Genomic DNA, 20192 nt, shown 5'->3' on the forward strand with positions numbered 1-20192 from the left:
GATACAAAAGGATCCGAATCTTCTTCATTTAGTACTCAAATCTTCTCTGGAAGGTTAGAGTTGCATCTCTTCCCACTTTTGCACTGTTTTACTCCTTTCCAGGAACAAACGGGAAGCATGTTTCATTGCATCAGACGTTCTGAAGAAGATATGCAACAGCCATAAAGGCGTAGAAGCAGTTCGAAAGCTTTCTGCATTGGTAAAACGGTTACACGCCTTAGTTGAGGAGCTAACACGTACGGCGAACATGGAGAAACGGTTGGTTTCTGTTTTTTTCCTTTCCCGCTTTACTGTCTTAATTGACTTGAATGTTTACTCTATTATCCTGAAGTTTAGGTTAAACCCAAATAAGAAAGCATGATTCAAACATGCCTTAATTGAAATATACTCTGTGCGATTTCAGGAACGTCAAGGGTCAGACTGATAAAGAAAAGAATGAGGGAAGATTAAAAGAAACTACTGAGCTTCTGAAGCTTATTATAAAGCAGAAGATGATTTAGTTGGTTTGGTTTCAGACTTGCTTGTGTTTTTGTTGTTTGACCTGCATCGATGATCAGTGCACTAACACAACTCTCTTCTCTGTTTAGTTTGAATCTGTAATTACTTTTTTTTTTAGCTTTAACCAAGAAACCATACGTCTATTGTCTATATGTCTCCTGTAAGAGATTAATGATTCCCACAAGTTTACAACATAACAGTAAAAGGGAAAAACCGATCCGAAAGCTATAACAGAGTATTGTGACTCCGAGATATGAGGGAGCTTCTGATCAAGAAGGTTCAGTCCTTTCACTTCCCTTTCCTCCAAAGTTCCTTCTCAACCTCTTCAAGAGTGGGTCTTTGCTTCCCCTCATATGAAGACAATACAATGAAGTTCCCTCCAAAGTTTCCCTTTCCTCCAAAGTTTCCTCCTTGTCCAACTCAAGCTGGTACAACTGCCAAGACATGCCTGCATTCTTCAAATACTTCAAATTCGTCAAAGTTAATGAAGTAATCCAGACTTTTTTATGATCAGAGCCATCCAGATGTATCTTGAACTTTGGGTTTTTCGACCACTTCAGCTTCCTATCTGGGAGCGACATTTCACAGCTTGGAGAAAGCTCCATTGAAGTTAAGATAGTTGGAGGCTTGTGGAAGAAGATACAAGAAACAGGAGTGATCTGAGTGGAAAAAAGATCAGGGTGGTCCCAAGGAGGTGTAGAGAATATCTCATCCCTTTGAAGAAGAGGAATTCCTACTGCCAATCCATCAGCTTTATTGGATATAGCTGCATAGCAGCATTGCTCCATATATTCAAGATCATTCAAACCACCAAAACAGTGATAGGATGTGGTGGTTTGCTGTGAAAACCGCACGGCAAAATCTTTGTGAGCATCGCAGCAATAACCCGAAGCTGCTCTTGGAAGAAAACAGCCCAGAAGAGCACAAGTGTGGCGATAATGCTGAAGGGAGTATTGACAAGGGAAATGCTAAAAAGGAAAAGAAGCATAGGGAGATTGATGAGCATAGGAAGTCAAAATATAAAAGAAACTAACACCAACACAATAGAAAAAAACAGACAGATTCTCCTTTAAGTTACCTCTGCCTCTGGCTTTGGCTCTGCCTCTGCCTCTGGCTCTGGCTCAGTAAGTCTTCTTCTTTTCTTCAACGGTCGTTGATCTATGGGAATCAGCGCCAGCTTCAGGGGTCGGGGCTCAAAGTTAGCATTAGTGAAGTCAATATCGCCTTCAACCTGAGAGTTTCAAAACCAAACCATAGCGATCAAGAGTCTTGGAATATAGGATGATTTTGGGTAATAGAGAATTCTCTAACTGAAGCATATGTATACTTTACATAAACTGATCCGGAATATATTCTTGATTGATACCAAGTAAGGTAAGAAAATGTGTATCTAATATCTCTATAACAGCATATCTCTCTCTCTCTCTCTCTCTCTCTCTCTCTCTCTCTGTCTTGTCTCTTTGCAAAGGATAACTAATACATAATTCGCAAATACCTGGTTTAATCTTGCCCAAACGAAGTCGTGCTCCATCATAAAGCCGTAATCATTGACCAAAGTAAAGAGTCCTTCCTCACGCTGCAACAAGAGAGCAAAAGAAAGTATCGAAACATAAGAATGGAAAGCTTATTGTTGCTTCTGCTAAAAACATGCAAGTAAACTAACCTTCAATATAGTAGAGAAGTGATTGTTGCGGAAGAGGACACAAGGTTGCCCTTCTTTAAGGCCTTGGTGCAAGCAGTAGATCCTGGAGGATCAGCAATAATTAAAACTAGAGAAGGCAATAACAGAAAAAACTCCTAAGCAAACAATACAATCACGCACCCCTGAGAAGTTATTTGAGTGGGGTTTGTTTGAAAGAATTTTTCAATCAAATGAGCCTCCACGGTCTCTGTCCCAAGTTCAGTTGTTAAAGCATTATAGGATTTGTCCCCCAATGCAGCAGCAGTGTCCGGATCCTGGAGGTAGTAGAAGAAAAGAGTTTGATGTTAGAAGCTTTCTCTCTTGATATAAAGGTGGAGATGACACAAGGATATGTACCCCGAATTCCACGATCCAACCATGGCAGAGTGGTACTTGAAGTAATTGAAAGGCAGCAATCGTAGGTGTATATTCAAAATCAAAAATGCTGCGGAACTTCAAATCGACATCAATGCCACAAGCAAGGGAAGAGAGATGCTCCATTGCCTCAGAAAACAACTTGTTTTGCTGCCACGAGAAACAAAATTAGAAGGTAATCATTGAGTTAATGAGACTATATAAACCAAACAAACAGTAAATAAGAAGAGTCAGCTTACTGAATCAGAATCAAGCTTGTTATTGTACTCAAGGAGAAGGTGTGCAACCAGACTCAGCAAAAACTTTTGACTGACTTCAGAATCGTGCAAACTTATCTCATCCCTCAAAATTAGAACGTTACCTGTTACAACATAACTCGACAATGAAAACGAGAGGAATCCAGATTACGATGAAAACCTAAGAACGATCATCGTTCCAGTACCAACCACCAAAAACCTAACTAAGATCCAAATTCCAATTCCTATCATCTAAACCCTAACGAGTAACGACGAGAAGGGCGAAAGGGAGAAAAGCACCGTACAGAGCGTTAAGAGAGGACATGGTCCATTAGATTCCTGCATAAGGATACGCCTCTCCCGTCCACCAAACTGAATTGTCTTCGTCTTGTGAAAGACTTCGTTCCGAGTCTCGTTCGTCGGCTGTTGCGGTTCCTGATTCGTCGGTGTTTCCTTGGCGGGAAAATCCGAAATCCCAGACTGAGCAGAGTGTTCGATCGCCATTGATATGAAGGTCCCCTGAAGATGATGAGCACTTTTTGATTCAATCGCAGAGAAATTTGCAGCAATTACTACTTACTCAGAGCAATGTCGCACAAGCAGAGATCTTTTAGCATGGGACTGGAGGGGCTTATATAAAAGCGAGCATCGGGTAACGAGACAAAAAGACAAAAACAAAAATAAATTAAATAAATGGAAATGTTATTGTTTTTGAATTGAGACTAAGCAAAACCGGGACTAACCAATCCGCCACTCGTATCTTAACCGAAATTGTCGTGCCGGTCGGTCCCAAAGCTTGGCCCGTACCCTAATCAAAACCAATTTGTATATTGCAAGTTTTTCATATTCAATTCGTAGCGATTCTCATATTCTTAACCCGTTAATTCATAATATACACAACGTTTGCCCTTTATGATATCGATAATTTCACTAAACCGGAAATTTGTACCGTTTCTTTTAACCGGAAATTTCAATTGCCAGTGATTCTAAACATGGACTTTTGATTAGACCAATCAAATATTTTATCAGAGGAGCTCCCAATGGTTTTTATACCTTAACCACCACTGAATAAGCAATTTATATCTATTATTATAGCTTGCGTTTAGAGTAATTTTTTTTTTCCCTTTTACCCAAAGAAGAAACCAAATATTACGTAATGATGTTTCTAAAATGTATAAAGTATTAAAGTGTTTTAAACAGCATTACGGCTATATTGGCAATTTTAATTCAAACTCTATGAGTTCTCTTCTCTGGCTCGAGGTGTGTCTTATTATAAACTCCTTTTGTTTATCTAGTACTTGTGCAAATTTTATTTTTATACTCATCATCAATTCCTCTTACTTTTGGTTTATACGGGATCACTATCTCATAAGTGAGTGATATTTATACAGGAGAAAGAAAATGGAGTACTTTTATCTATAGGATTGAAACCCATGCATATGCATGCACGGTTTTTTCTGCAAGTTGTAGACAGTACGTATAGAGACCTAGCTATATGATGTATGTATATACACAGTTAACCCACTGTTCTCAAGTATTTGTAAGAGTTTAAAAGCTTACTAGTTTTATGTCGTTCGGACTTCACTTCCCACTACAAATTAAATAAAAGGCTTTTGACGTGTAATGTAGGCCTAACGTCGGTTATATATATTACGAATGACTTTAAAAACTTTGCGTCGGTTTAATTAATCATCGACTTGTCATGGCCTGATGCAAAATAATTTTGGCTTCATTCCAAAAATTGACGTTAATTAAGTTTGGCGTCCAAAATATCAGCAATCAGTTTTAACCTTTTTAACGTCGGTTAAAGCTGACTCAAAGATCTAACATTGAAACGTATATTTATTGAAAATACAAATATAAATACTATAAATTATAGTTAATAAAGAACATTGCAAACAAACAAAGATGATTCATTTACATTTTACGGAATATTGAAATATTAAAGAGATACAATCTCCGCGGGAGGATATCTACAACAAGTGGGAGGCAGAGAAGTTACAACCAGTTTAATGTAATTGGAAGCAATGAATACCCAAAACCCAATTCCAAAGTCCAACGAATCACATGTATAAAAAGAAAACCCTTGTAACTATCTAGATATCCAACTGAACATCGAAAGTAAGCTAGCTAGGAAGCAAAACAAACACCTATAGCATGCTCATTAAGCAGCAACAACATATTACGTACAACCAATAATATTCTAGCATCATACGTTTATTACTTAAGTGTCCTCTGAGCAAAAGCCATCCCCTGTTTTGAGTTTATCAATGCTACGTAGCAACGCAAGCTGAGAAGGCCAGGAGATGAAGTAGAGCATTAAGAAGCTGGAAGAGAAGCAATAGATGATAAAAGAAGTCAGCTTTACCTAATGGAGAAGAAACAAACAGAGTGCCTTGTCAAACACTTGAGCCCAGATATCTCGCTTAAAAGGAGAAGTTCAGAAAATGTGTTGTGATTTTATTACCTTACCAGATTTACTAGAACCATGAAAGTTGGTCTTCGGCTTTATGTTCCCGTCCAGGCATATCTTGTGTAGCTAATAAAAAAAAAATAAAAAAAATATATAAAATCAGCTTAAGGTACTCAATATTAGATAAATGGATTGCAGTTACAAAAAGTGCAGTTTAGAGTTCAAAACAGTTGATCCTTTAAGGTTGAATATGGTAAAAGCCAACAAAGATGTAACGAGCATGTGGCCAAAATCTGATACATATTTAGAACAAGATCTCGGAGGGATACAATATGAGATAAACAAGTTTAAAGACTATCGGCAATTTGGCATTACACATGCATGCATATAACAAGAAGTAGCAATTGTTTAGCATTACCTCAAACCTTTACAAACCTATGACAGGAACTCTCCATTTTCCACTTGCTAACTCTGGTCCAAGAGGAGGTGGAGCTAATGAATCTTCAATATGTGAAACTTGATAACCGATTCCAGCCATATCTAATAAAACTTTGACTTCCATACATTTGGAAATCAAACACAATATATAAACATATAAAAACATATTCCAATAACTCATCGAGTCAACATATCAAAAGCAGAATCATAAACAAAATAATCCACTTTTCACAATAGTTAGTTAAGCAGTCCATGTTGCAAAGCTATTTGCGTTTGCAAGCACAATCTAGAGAAACCAACCAATTGTGTAAAGTACCATAATAACTAAAGTCTTGAATTTCAAGGACAGTCTCTATATATGTATACCAGTTTCAATCCATCCAATCCTTTTCACGTAAAAGAAAAGAACGATGAGATCAAAGCAATAAAGAGTTGTGTAAGACCAAATTAGTTAAGATAAAAAGCCTACACATCATTCCTGAATCTATCAAAGCACTGAGGTCAAAACCTACTCATCATTCATATAAATCACGAATCTATTAGATTCGAATACCGATCGAGCATGTCTCTTTAGACGATGTGTATATATCTTGGGATTGTGGTATATATATATATATATGTATACTAATATTGGCGCATTACGTTTTGAATCATAAATATTGCCATGAAGTTTACTAGCTAGTTTACGGTAAAATATATATATATATATATATATATATATTTTGTTTTTTCGTCTACCTAACCAAATTAAAAAACATTATGTTTCCAAAATGGTTCAAATAACGCAACATGTCTCCATCTCTTCTAAATCTTGGAATCCATATAAATAGTGGTATGCGGTGGTCCTTTATTGATGCTCAATATGTTGAAGAGACAAACGCAAGAACATGTTTATGTGATAATAATATTTTTTATATTATCAATATTGCATTCTTAGTTTAGACATGTTTCTGTGTAATAATACTCCCTTTTGTATTTAGAATATATAATTTTTTAAAGATTTTCACATAAATTAAGAAAAACATTTAATGTTTATAAATAAATATATGATATAAAAACATATTTTCATAATTATTAACCAATAGTAGTTATCAAAATTTTAAATACTCAATTAATAATTCTTAAAATTTTACAATTTTCTACCATTAATTAATAAAAAAATACAGAAAATCAATGTTTGTGATACAAGAAAAAATTCTAAGAAAACAATCTATTGTGATACATAGGAAGCAATAAAGTAAGATTTCCAATATCATGTTCCGAAAACTGACAAATGGTGCTTTAATCTTTTGACATGTTTGCACAAAATATGTTTGATGAAACAATGTTACTTACATGAATCCACATATGAAAATGACATTCATATCAATATAAGTATAAGGTGATATATGATTAGTTGTCTCAATCATATGAAAAAGATATTAATAGTGTTTAAATGAGTGATTCTCTACATGTTTTAATAGCTTTCAATTTCTACTTATTATTCATAAAGAATTGAAATGTATAATTACTATATGTTTATATATATATATATATATTATATGTTATGCAACAAAAAATAAATATAAAAATATTGATTTCAACCCAAACTAACTAGTGGTAGCACAATCCAAGTTGAAATAACTAGGGGGTTATTGGTTCTATGATTTTAATGAATTTGGGGGTTATTGGTTCTATGATTTTAATGGATTTGGAAATCCAGACAAAAGTCATGTATTATTCAGTCATTGATTTTAAAATACGTATCAAAATGATGTGTTATTGGTTCTATGATTTACAAATACTTGTTAAAATCCCATGTTATTCATTTAATGATTTGTTTTTGGATTTCAAAATCCATATTATATTTTAAATGGATTTGAATGGATTTGAATGGATTTGAATGGATTTGAAAGTGTAAAATAGAAGGATTCAAATCTAAGGATAAAACATGTTATTTTAAAATCCATGTGTTTTGATTTATAGAATTTACAATTCCATATGGATTTAGAAATCACCTCTCCAATAACAAAATAGATATTAATCACCATTATTTCTAATCTTTAAACATGTATCATTTCACTTATTTAAAAACAATTAATATCTTTTTCATATGATTGAGACAACTAATCATATATCACCTTACACTTATATTGATGAATGCCATTTTCAGATCTGGATTCATGTAAGTAACATTACTTCATCAAACATATTTTGTGCAACATGTCAAAAGAATAAAATGCCATTTGTCACTTTTCAAACCATGATATTGGAAATCTTACATTATTACTCCCTCTGTATCACTATCACTATAGAGTAAAATCTCTATAAATTAATAATGTTGGGACCATGAAATCTATTAATTTACAAAAAAGGGTAGCCACTAGCTACGTATATGATTGAGAACGATTAATCGATGTAACACTTCGAGCTATAGCAAAAGCTCCCCTGTTAGCACTTCTTTCTTCTTGAACTAGACTCCACTCCGGGATATAACTTGACGCATCTAAGATTTTTGTGGAATAACTATTTGTTCAATGTACTCTCTATTTTAATATAAAAAATTACATACTACATCATTTTTTACTTAAAAAAACTGTGACAATCTCTGTGACAATGATAGAGATAGACAATGAATGATGCTGAAGAATTTATCATGTCATTTCCTGAAATCTGCAAGGTTTCTGGATTAAGGTTAAAGTAAGAGTATTGCATAACCTACACAAAGCAGAGTTTTTCGTTAGGCAGCATCAGTGTCCTTTTAAAAAGATATATGTTTCAAAACATTAGGTGGAAATCAACGAAAATATAGGAAGGGCACATAGTTTATTAATATACGATTTGTTTCTAATTAGTTTTATTATACTTTTAGGCTTTCAGTCTTTCACATATTAAAAATTGATTATAAATGCAATATTTTTTATGATTTATGACTCTAAACTATAAGTATTTGCATTTTTTTATAAAGCAAATTTTTTTCTTATAAATTTGAATAACAAGGAACAAAGGGAATATGATTCTAGGTGTAACATTTCTTTTTTTTTTATCGGTAAATGATTTTCTAGTATTTCTTATTGCATTACACTCTTTTAAGTGTTATGTTTTCCAATTGCTTAAAAAATATTATGGAGATAAGTATCCAAATGTACTAAACTATCTTCTTTAATTTCATAATCTAGCAAAATAGATATTAATCACCATTATTTCTAATCTTTAAACATGTATCATTTCACTTATTTAAAAACAATTAATATCTTTTTCATATGATTGAGACAACTAATCATATATCGCCTTACACTTATATTGATGAATGCCATTTTTAGATCTGGATTCATGTAAGTAACATTACTTCATCAAACATATTTTGTGCAACATGTCAAAAGAATAAAATGCCATTTGTCACTTTTCAAACCATGATATTGGAAATCTTACATTATTAATCCCTCTGTATCACTATACAGTAAAATCTCTATAAATTAATAATGTTGGGACCATGAAAATCTATTAATTTATATAGGTTTTAATTTCTCGATAAATTAATAATTATTAATTTAGAGAGAGACTTTCCTAATTTGGTAAAAGAAAATTAAAAATAAGATTTAATCTTTATAACTAATATTTTTATAAAATCAGTACAATAAAAATAACAATTATCATGTTTTGAAAATAGCACTCAAATATTTTTATAAAGTAAAAATATTAAAAATGAACTCTAATAAAGATTAATGTGTAGATATATACATATATTTATATAATTTTATATAATTATTAATTTATATTATTGATGGGACCATATATTTACAAAGGATCTTCAAAAAAAATATTATCTTATTATATTATCGAATAGTGTCCAAAATTACACTAGTCCCAACTTGAGACCGAAGAAATTTATTAACTTATAGAGATTATTAATTTACCGAGTATTAATTTATAGAGGTTCTACTGTAGATGGTTTTTTCTTAGAATTTTTTTTTATATCACAAACATTGATATATTTTTATCAATTAATGGTAGAAAATTATAAATTTCAAAATTTATTAATTGAGAATTTAAAATTTTTCTGAATTACTATTGGTTAATAATTATGAGAATATGTTTTTATGAATAATAATTGATTTATTGCTAAACATTAAATATTTTCATAATTTATGTGAAAAACTTAAAAAATTATCTATTCTAAAACATTGAAAGTATATAAGATTGTTTTTTATTAAATATAATTTGAAAAATCTGGAGAAGTGCTGCTATGTATGTCTCTTCAATAAAGCAGATGGTTTGGATGTGGGAGTTCCACTTCTTGACAGCTATTACCCTTATGGTTGATCAGAACGGACCACAAGCTCGCATATCTCGAAGTGTCACAATTGTGATACTCTGTTCATATTGTTAAACCAAATCTATAGCTTTCGGATCGTTCTCGTAAGTGTAAAGTCCAAATATTTTTAATTTTTCATATTAAATAAATCTCTTGTTATGTCGTAAAGTGGGAATCACATTTTCTTCATGAATCTTCTGGAAATCCGATTCATGTGAAAGTCATATAAAACATGAATCATTAATCTCTTACAATAGACATATAGACAAACGAAATGAAGCTCAAGAAGAAGTTCTCATGTAGAGTTCTGAGATCAGCACGGTTTCTTGTCTAAAGCTAAAAAAGTAATTACAGATTCAAACTAAACAGAGAAGAGTTGTGTCATTGCACTGATCAATGCAAGTCAAACAACAAAAACACAAGCGAGTCTGAAACCAAACCAACTAAATCATCTTCTGGTTTATAATAAGCTTCAGAAGCTCAGTAGCTTCTTTTAATCTTCTCTCACTCTTTTCTTTATCAGTCTGACCCTTCACGTTCCTGAAATCGCACAGAATATATTTCAATTAAGGCATGTTTGATTCATGCTTTCTTATTTGGGTTTAACCTAAACTTCAGGATAATAGAGTAAACATTCACGTCAATTAATAAAGCGGGAAAGGAAAAAAAAAACCAACCGTTTCTCCATGTTTGCCTTACGTGTTAGCTCCTCAACTAAGGCGTGTAACCGTTTTACCAATGCAGGAAGCTTTCGAACTGCTTCTACGCCTTTATGGCTATTGCACATCTTCTTCAGAACGTCTGATGCAACGAAATATGCTTCTTCTTTGTTTCTGAAAAGGAAATAAACAGTGCAAACGTGAGAAAAATGTCAAATCTTCTCTCTAAGATTAGAGTTTCATCTTGAGTACAAAATGAAGACCTGAGTAGTTCCCAGAAGATTGTCTGAATGGATCCTTTTGTATCAATTAGCTCATCTGCCATTTGTGGATAACGAGCAAGGTGACTCAAAGTTGATAGTGCATGTTTTGAAACTTCTTGATCAGGGATGCTTCTGCTTGCAGACCGGATCATTGTTAGCAACTTGTCTATAGCTCCAGCTTCCACAAGCTCTTCACAACATTTTTCAGAGTATTTTGTTGCCGAATCTGTAGAGGAAACATGTTATAGTCTGTTGTACATGGTTCTGTACGTAAACAAATGAAGCTGAAAAACTCACCCAAAGTTTCACAAATGTGAAGAATGTTGTGGACCTTTTTCATGATCAGTAGTTCCGAAAGCGCAGAAAGAAGCTTGTTTATCAACCGTTTCTTGTCATCTATGTTTGCTGCAGAAGTTTGCATTCTTACTCTCAGATTCAGAACTTGAGCCTTTGAGGCTTTGCGTGTGAGATAACCTCTCCAGTGTGACTGAGAGATTCAAGGGTAAATGAACTTGTTAATTTTAGCTAAAAAGAAAGCTCATTTTTACTGAAAGTGAAGGAAATTAGATGAAAGTTAGCTTTGGCCATTTCTTACTTGAATCATGACAATGTAATGTCTTTCCACATAAGTTCTTCGCCTGGCAAGTAGACCTCGAATATGACTCTGTATTAAGACTGCTGATTTTCTTCTCATTTTCTGTGAATGGAGAAACCTCCACCAACGCTGCACTTTAATGACAGAATGTAGCAGTTTTGTCATCCCAACGCTCTGTTGTGGAACTCTTAAAGTGCCTTCGTCAGTTTTTGGATAGAGAGAAGAAGCTCCTGCGATAATTCAATTTGAGTAACCATCAGTATATTGAAGAAAGGATAATTCCATCCAGAAAACATATATGCAATCAGCTTAATCACCTTGAAGCCTGCTTCGAACAATTTGTCCTCTAACGAGCCGCTGAACCTCCGTGGCTACATGCTTGTAACGATAAAATGCCACCATGCAGTTAAATTTTCGGATAGCACTCTGCATGCATATCGTTGCTTCTCTCTGAAGATAAAACTTCCTTCTCGTCAACCAACCACGGCAGTATCTCTACATTTAGATGCAGGAAGTTAATAAAGTAGAGCACACACTGAAGCAGCAATCAGAGATACGGATTCTCAATCAAGAGAAACCTCAATCAAACAGAAAGGCTAATGAGACAGGAAAATGAAATATCAAAGGCAGACAAAAAGAAGAGACAAAGAGGAAACGAAAGCTGGATGATGAAACAAAATTAGGACAAGCAGCTGGTAACAAAAAAACTATAACTTTTCTATAGCTAGACGTAATGATCAACTGAGAACTGAATAATGGTCAGTTCCATAAGCAAAACATCATACGACCTGAATAAACTTACTTGAATAAGTATGGAAGAAAACTTGTACGTCCAATTCTTTCTGCGTGTGATCCATCCACGAACATAAGCTTGGATGGTTATGGAAGAGAGAACTTTTTCTTTATAGCTCCTCCAAGCTAGTTGAATTTGTAATGCTGCTTTCAGCTTATGATGAAGGTTGCTCTGATGATTCCTTACAGCTTTTTGAATGACAGAAACGGATTTTCTCAACTTGATGAAGCGACTTCGTTCCACAATGAACTTGACATATCTAGCTACAGGTTCTAAGTTGACTGATCTTTCTGCAGGAATTAAAAAACTTTCATCAGGGAGTAACTTTTTGATCTGTCAATGGAAATGAATTCACACAAACAAATAATTACCTGATAAATGTAATGTAACTTCATCAACAGTGAATTTTTCAAGAACTGTTATATGTTTCAGTGACAACCATGTCCGAACAGCAGCTTGTAAGAAGCAGATTGCTCTCATCTTCTTTTTAAAGTTTCGGCGTGCATGAAGTCCCCTAAGATTCGATTGTATGACCACTACTGCGATTTCTGTAAGAAAGAGGTATGTTGAAAACTTGAAATCAAATAATGGGTAGATTCCAATATTCAGTACTCTATCTACCAACTACCAAGAAAAAGAAAATATTTAAATAAATACAAAATCAAATATAATGATACAATCAAGTGCCATCTACAAGAGTTAGATCATAAAAAGGCGATGGATATCGAAAGCAGGCTTATCAAATATAATGATACAATCAAGTGCCATCTATTGAACTTGAATTACCTCGTTGGGAATCTGTAGTGCATTTGGTAGACAAGGTGTCTTGCAGAGTATAGCTACTAGCTTTTCCAACAGAATTTTGGTTTTGGCTGGCCATATCCTGCCACCAGGCTTTGATTGCCTGGAACTTTTTACTAGCATCTACAATAGCATCACACTTTTGACATCAATTCCAGTCATACATATATGTTATCACCACGCATACTTGCTTCATTCAACCAATTGTAAGAAGCTTAAGACTCTATAAGAAACTAGGGTGACAGCTATCAGAAACGAAAAAGATAATAAAATGAGATATAAAGACTGCAAACCACTGATAGACTTGCAAACATCAAAATAATCAGGTCCAGATCCTCATTTCTAAGATCATATACTTTTGAAAATGTAAGAAAGAGATGAATGGGAACCTTCTCCATTTTCTATGTCCGGTTCCTCAATTCTAAGTACTTCAGAGCTGCTGCAACTGATGCGTGAATATCTCTTCTCCTGAGCTTGACAGCTCGAGCACAGTAACTTATGAAAGTTCAGTTGCTCCTGAGAAAAGAAGGGTTTTTTAAGATATCATGTAACTATAAAATCTAACTGCCATCTAGAAAATTAAACAACGAAAGCCACATTTTGTGGTAATAGAGCAATACCAAATTCTCCTTGACGATCAGCTTTGATGATAGGAAACCCAACAATATAATCACACTTTGGTTGCTAACTACTGCATTATGTTCCAGTAGGTCACCAATCTGTAGAACCTATAGAGATAAAAACTATTGTCAGGAAATTGATAGCACAATTGTAACGCCATACATAAATAATATGGTAGCCTAACTGAAGCTAACGTCTAGTGGAAAAGTATCAAAGGGAAAAGTTGTAACATTTTCATATCTCTTGTAATCTTTTTTTCTTCAGGAGAAACTTGAGAATAACAGCTATACATTCACAGGCTGAAATTATTACCTCAGGAAAACTTCCCAAAAGTGCTGTCAACTTTTGCGACAGTATAAAATTTTGAACTGCATCATGGTAATCGGTATTGGACATTACTGATTGAGTGCCTTTTTGACCACCACGATCCTGAATATAAATATTTATTCAGAAAATATAGCATTGTTTGTATTATAAGATACGTGAAGAGAAATGGCCTAGGTAAACTTCGATGCATTGAACCGGATTTCGAGTTAAGAACATTTCATACCTCTTTGTGAAAACAAGGACAGCAAACTTCTTGACGAAAATAGTAGTCAAGCAAGAACCAAATCCCCTTTCCATCAACCAATGATGCAAAGCTTTCTAACATGAAGTCATTCTTCCTGGTAATTGACTGAGTGAAGAATGCAAGACATGCAAGTATTGTACATGGTTAGACATATATAACATAGGGAAAGAAAGCACCCACAGGTTGAATGAAAAGACCCACTAAGAATATCATAGTAAGGAAAGTAATACGAATACGCTGATATAATAAGCTACCTTGATCCAGTTCAAGAGCATTTCCAGAGGAGTAGACATGGTAATTTGATCATTCTGAAAAGAAACCCAAAAGAGAACTAATTGAAGAGAGAGAGAAAAATAGTGTAACTTGAGAAGTGTCACCATTATAGATCTGATTGAGAGTCTTCTAGTTGAAGCTACATATAAATTCAAAATAACTAACAATGGCTAGAAACTGGATAGAATTACCAGAACCAAGGAAATCAAGCGAGCCTTAGACTTACCTGTTCCATCCCCTGGACTTTGTGGATTTCCTCCGTCAAGAGTCTCCCATTGATCAGAAGAGGCAGCTGTCCAGTTCAAAGAGTATACATAATCAATGAAAATCCGACGACACTTGCAGCAATCCACCAAAAACTGGGCAAAGAATAACAAGAGACACTCACCTGCAAATGTACAAAAATGTTCCATAGCAGCGAAATAGTGAGCTCTCTGTCACCATCTGCAACATCTTCTTCAGTTATCATCATTCCTTCGTCGTCTTTTAACGAAACACCAGCATCCTTTAGATATTGAAGTGCAATTCTACAATTGGCCAAGTTCTTCTTTCGACTGTCGGACGGAACTACCATTTTCTGTTGGATCAAAAGCCTCATACGATAAAACTCACTCCCTAAATAAGACATAACTGAAAGTTCTTAATTAAAAATCAATTTAAAGACAAACCATGAGGATAGATGGATCATGAAGAAGTAGTTGAATGGCTCTGCAGAGTCGCACGCCATCTTGGAGGTCACCAAACAGTTCTCTCACTTTAAATTCATATTCAACTAGAGGAGACTGCAAGATCCATTCCAGTTATTGAAGTTAGTGATAGATCATACACTTAGCATTTAGCAACCGAGATGTCATATGCATTGACTCTTAACTGAAAATTACCTGCTGATAAGGTATTTTGTACCCTATAATCACTAGATGTGCTAGGAGATTCCCTTCTCCATGCATTACATCAGAGGACAAGAATTCTATGTTCAAAGCAGAAGATAGAAAATTAGCTGCATCAAACACGAGAGAGTAAAGAAAACTGACAAACAAAACAGCAAAATCTAAGAAAATACCAGATATAAGTTGGTGGCTAGACTTTATGCTAGATTTCCCCGAGAACATGAGGGGTGAGCCACCATCTATTCCATCAATGCCATACTTGAGTGAAAGGCAGCTTTGAGATTTAGCTCTATCAATTACAAGGACGAGCAACAGAATCCTCTTCAAAATCACGGTTCCAAGGGCTTCATAGTACCCTGGTCTGTATAAACCCTCAACCATCTTGTTATAGGCATAGGCTCTAGCAAGGCCATCATGGGAAAAGAACTGCTTATTAATTACCATCTTCAAGAATGCCATTTCTTGATCTGTTTTAACTTCACAGTCAGACATAAAGGAATCACCGCCAAAGATGATATATAACCCTAAACGAAGCCAAACTTGGTTATAGCACATCAGTGCCTTGATAGCCTTCTCCTTGAGTCCAAAATCAGTTACAAGAGGGCATTGTGGTTTCATTTTTATCCTCCCTTCATCAATATTCTGAAACAAGAAACAAAAATGAACCAAGTTAACTATCCTAAACAACAACAAAAAAATAGCCAACAAACACTATAAAATCAATGTCCAACACAACCCAAAGCAAAAAAACACAGTCTTTATAAATGATTTTACCTTGGTAACACGAGTCATGACATCAAAAATCTCCTTGCAACTTCCCAAACTCAAGTGAAATTGCATTCTTTGCTTCAAATCATCAAAACTACAAACATCTCTTAAAGATTCCCTCAGGGTAGAGTACTTAGAACCAGTCAAGGAAGAGCCAATCTCTGAACTTTTCTCACCACACCAACCTAAATTCCTCAGCCTTTTGGGGCTTCGCCACATTGTATCCACTCCCACACCTTTACCATTACCTAAAGCCTCGCCACTATCTCTCTTCCCCTTACATAAACTCCCTAGGCTACCAACACCAGAGCCATCTTCGAACGGAGCGCAACCGCAAGTTTCTGGGTTCTCAAACAAGAAATTGAGCCAAACAGTAAGTGATTTCGCAAGAGATCTGAGACTCTTCTCTTTCGTCAACTCAGCCTTGCGTGAAGACTGCGATTGCTGAAGTTCAAACGCCCTAAGCCGCCTCGAAGAAGCCGCGACCTTAGACCTAGAAGGAACCATGGAAGGGCGGCGGAGGTTAGAAGACGACGATTTTGGGGTTTGCTTAGATGCAGTGAAGAAATGCGGATACGGAGATTTGCTGAAACCCGAATTCACAACGGAAGAACGCCGCGGCGTTTTGAAATTGGATATGTCATTTAGTAACGACGATGACGGCGGAGGATTACGTGACCGCACCGGTGAAGCGCACGGCGGTTCATTTTCACTCATCGGTGAACAAGTATCGGAGATTCGTTAGAGAGAGAGATTGAGAGAGAGAGAGAGAAAGAGTCCGTTGCTCAAATTGAGTTTCTGAATTTGAAATTTTGAGAAGACGACGACTAGGTATCAAATAAAAAATAAAAATAAAATAATATAATATTGGAAAAGCTTGCCACTTTAGTCTATCAATATGAACGTCATGCCGTTTTAAACATTTGGAAACGTCACGATTGTTTATTAAACTTAGTAGAGACGCTTGCGTCAGGAACTTATTTTGATTGGTACGTGTAAACTACGCGCTGTTTTATTCGTTGATTTATTGTCACACAACAGATAAACATCTCGGAAAAGAAAAAATTAAAGAGCAAAGCTTTTACGAGAGAGTCGCTTTCGATAATTCAATTTCCAAGCTTTAACGTAGAGAGGTGATTTCGTTTCAACGTAGACGCTTCTATCCGATTCGATTTGGGTTTCGTTTGGTTTGTGTCGTTAAATTGCTGGGTGATTGAAATCGAATAGAGTGTGATTGAGAGAGGTAGGGAGGAGGAGGAGGGGATAATGGCTCAAGCTGTAGAAGAATGGTACAAACAGATGCCGATTATAACCCGGTCGTATCTCACGGCCGCTGTAGTCACCACCGTCGGGTGTTCCCTCGAGGTTTGAAAGTTTTCTAGCTCGTTATTTAAGCCTTTTAGTTTGTGCTCTGATTGATCTGATTAGTTTTTTGCTTTTGAAAAAAACAAATTGAATCTTTGTGGTTTATGTATGTGTGGATTGTTTTGGTTTTGAAATAAAAGGTCGTTCTTTATTGGAATTGGGGAGCTGAGTGATGTGTTATGGTTTATGTTCTTTGTTTTGGTTTTGTTTTTGTTAACGTTGTGTGGAACATTTTATGCAGATTATATCTCCTTATAATCTCTACCTTAATCCTACCCTTGTGGTGAAGCAATACCAGTTCTGGCGCCTCGTTACGAATTTTCTTTATTTCCGGAAGATGGGTAATTTATCTTCAACTCTTGAGTTGTATTCATTATTAGTAATTGAGTTGTACTTCGTAGAAGTGTCTGCCAGTTTCTATCTTTGGCACAGTTATGTTTCTAGCTATAGATAAGGTCTAGCTACGACTTGTTGACATGTTTTTTGAGTCTTTGTTCGATTGATACTGCTCCCTGACTTTCTAATTAAAACCTTGAGATCTTTAGGACTTTGCTGCTCCCTGTATGGATTCATTTCCTTTGTAAGTTGACTTGCTTTTTTCTGTCAATCTTGTGCAGATTTGGACTTTTTGTTCCACATGTTCTTTCTTGCTAGATACTGCAAACTCCTCGAAGAAAACTCCTTCAGGGGAAAGACAGCTGATTTCCTTTACATGCTCCTATTTGGGGCAACTGTTCTAACTGGTATTGTTCTCATTGGTGGAATGATACCTTATTTGTCCGTCTCCTTCTCCAAAATCATCTTCCTCAGCAATTCGCTGACTTTCATGATGGTAAGTGGTAACTTCTATCTTTCGATTTCCAAACTAATTCAGTATTGGTTTAATATTCATCTCAAAGACCATCTTGACATTTTTCCTCTGTTCTGCAGGTCTATGTATGGAGTAAACAAAATCCTTACATCCACATGAGTTTCCTTGGTCTTTTCACTTTTACAGCAGCGTATTTACCATGGGTGAGTTGGACTTTCGTATTTTCTTCTCAGAGTTCCCTAACAAGATCGATAATCTAAATAGCCTCTTTCACCAATTTCTGAAATTGCAGGTGCTTCTTGGATTCTCTATCCTTGTTGGTGCAAGTGCATGGGGGGATTTTCTGGTACGGAATATCTCCTAATTCAGTTTCAACCATTTTGTAATCCCTCTCTCTCTCTCTTTCTGTATATCCTCATCCTTAAGCTTTATATCCAACCTACAGGGAATGATAGCAGGTCATGCATACTACTTTTTGGCGTTTGTGTATCCACGAATGACGGCTCGGCATCCTTTGAAAACTCCATCCTTCCTCAAAGCCCTGTTCGCCGATGAACCTGTGGTGATTGCACGGCCAGAAGATGTGAGGTTTGCTCATGTGCCTTTTGATGAAATCCACCAAGACTGAAATTCCATCTTCTACAAAATCAGCCACACGCACCTTGACCTTTGTAGTTAAAAGGGCATCCTCTAGTGACCTTTGTAGTTGTGGATAATGTGGAAACGAGAGTGTTGGTTCTGATTTTTCCTTAGTTTTCTGTTTGATTTTCATGTCTGATACAAGTCTTTTTCCCCCTTGTGCATATGAACGCAAATTGTGTATACAAAAAGCCTTCAAAAAAGTTCTAGTTTACATAAGTTTTAGTCATTGGATGTTTTGTACAACTACACAACTGGGACAACAAGGAAACGACGCAAACAAAGCCAGTTAAAGCGAATTGACAAAGTCTGAAAGATTATGTCTCTGAGTTTTATTCATAGGTAGTAACGATGCATCTCTTCATCTTCATCATCCTCATCTATGGCATCATCACTGTCATCTTCAACTTGAAAGTCCTCATCAGACTCTTCTAGCATCATCTTCTCTGCTGCATCTTTGTCTTTCAGACCAGTGTTTAAAACCACAGTCCCTCCCTGAGAACTCTCCATATCCTTTCTTAGTTTCTCCATTTCATGTTTCTTTCGTTCTTCTTCCAAATGCTCCTTCTCCGACATTCTCTTGTCAAGATCAGCCCTGAAGTAAAACTCGAATCATAAGCACAGAACTTGCAGACAAGAGAGGGTGAATTANATAAAAGTCATTGGGCTTGTGGAACGTGGAGTATCAACAACATAGGTGACAACAGCGAAAGCTTCAGTGATAATAGCCCCAGAAGCAGACCATGTAAAGATTTCAATCTGACCAGGAGTATCAACAAGGACATAATCAAGCTGGTCTGCACGTTTCTCAATCACAGAGACGACCTAAAACAAGTAGCAAACAAAGACAGAGCAATCAAGAGAAGGAAAACCGAGAGAACCACCATCAAGTGAGACTGGAATCATAATTTGGACTCTAATTCTGGAGGCCTTTTTTACCTCGTCGAATTTTGTAGCAAACAAGTTGAGTGAAGTGAGAATCCCACCATTAGGCCCCAAATTGTACTGCTTCATAACTTCCTTGTACTTGACAGTGTCTCTAATATCGATGTTGGCACCAAATGGTAGACACATAACAGCAGGATCAAGGTTCACCACATAGCCACGGCTCTTTGAATCAAAGGTATGGCAGACCAAACGATGAAGGAAGCTTGTTTTTCCACTACCTGAGCACATAACCAACAAAAACCTCCTATCAAAAACTGTTTTGA

The 20192-nt window shown here is 35.6% G+C and overlaps 3 protein-coding genes across 3 annotated transcripts in view; 1 reads left to right on the forward strand and 2 right to left on the reverse strand.

The window, feature by feature from the left end:
* Window positions 10162-16955, reverse strand: LOC104731355 (abnormal spindle-like microcephaly-associated protein homolog). The gene is made up of 20 exons (XM_010450699.1): window positions 16173-16955; window positions 15572-16040; window positions 15393-15478; window positions 15180-15293; window positions 14900-15088; window positions 14738-14803; window positions 14493-14546; window positions 14218-14343; window positions 13980-14096; window positions 13667-13774; window positions 13436-13562; window positions 13032-13169; window positions 12617-12793; window positions 12255-12535; window positions 11770-11947; window positions 11453-11682; window positions 11155-11344; window positions 10858-11083; window positions 10613-10768; window positions 10162-10475 (listed from the first exon to the last, which is right to left on the reverse strand). The coding sequence occupies exons 1-20, from the start codon at window positions 16881-16883 to the stop codon at window positions 10379-10381; spliced, it is 3840 nt and encodes a 1279-aa protein (XP_010449001.1). The 5' UTR covers window positions 16884-16955; the 3' UTR covers window positions 10162-10378.
* On the forward strand, window positions 17233-19200 carry LOC104731357 (derlin-2.1). Its single transcript, XM_010450701.2, has 6 exons — window positions 17233-17531; window positions 17773-17872; window positions 18149-18363; window positions 18462-18545; window positions 18635-18688; window positions 18788-19200. Exons 1-6 carry the CDS (start codon window positions 17433-17435, stop codon window positions 18968-18970), a joined length of 735 nt encoding a protein of 244 aa, XP_010449003.1. The 5' UTR covers window positions 17233-17432; the 3' UTR covers window positions 18971-19200.
* LOC104731356 (GPN-loop GTPase 1-like) overlaps window positions 19158-20192 on the reverse strand; it is a gene marked incomplete in the record, with an annotated part of 3142 nt that continues 2107 nt past the window's right edge. The window contains 1 exon segment of the mRNA XM_010450700.1: window positions 19158-19576. Within this exon segment, the coding sequence (XP_010449002.1) occupies window positions 19318-19576 (259 nt within the window).

Source organism: Camelina sativa, chromosome 12 (assembly GCF_000633955.1).
Source record: "Camelina sativa cultivar DH55 chromosome 12, Cs, whole genome shotgun sequence".
NCBI lineage: Eukaryota > Viridiplantae > Streptophyta > Magnoliopsida > Brassicales > Brassicaceae > Camelina > Camelina sativa.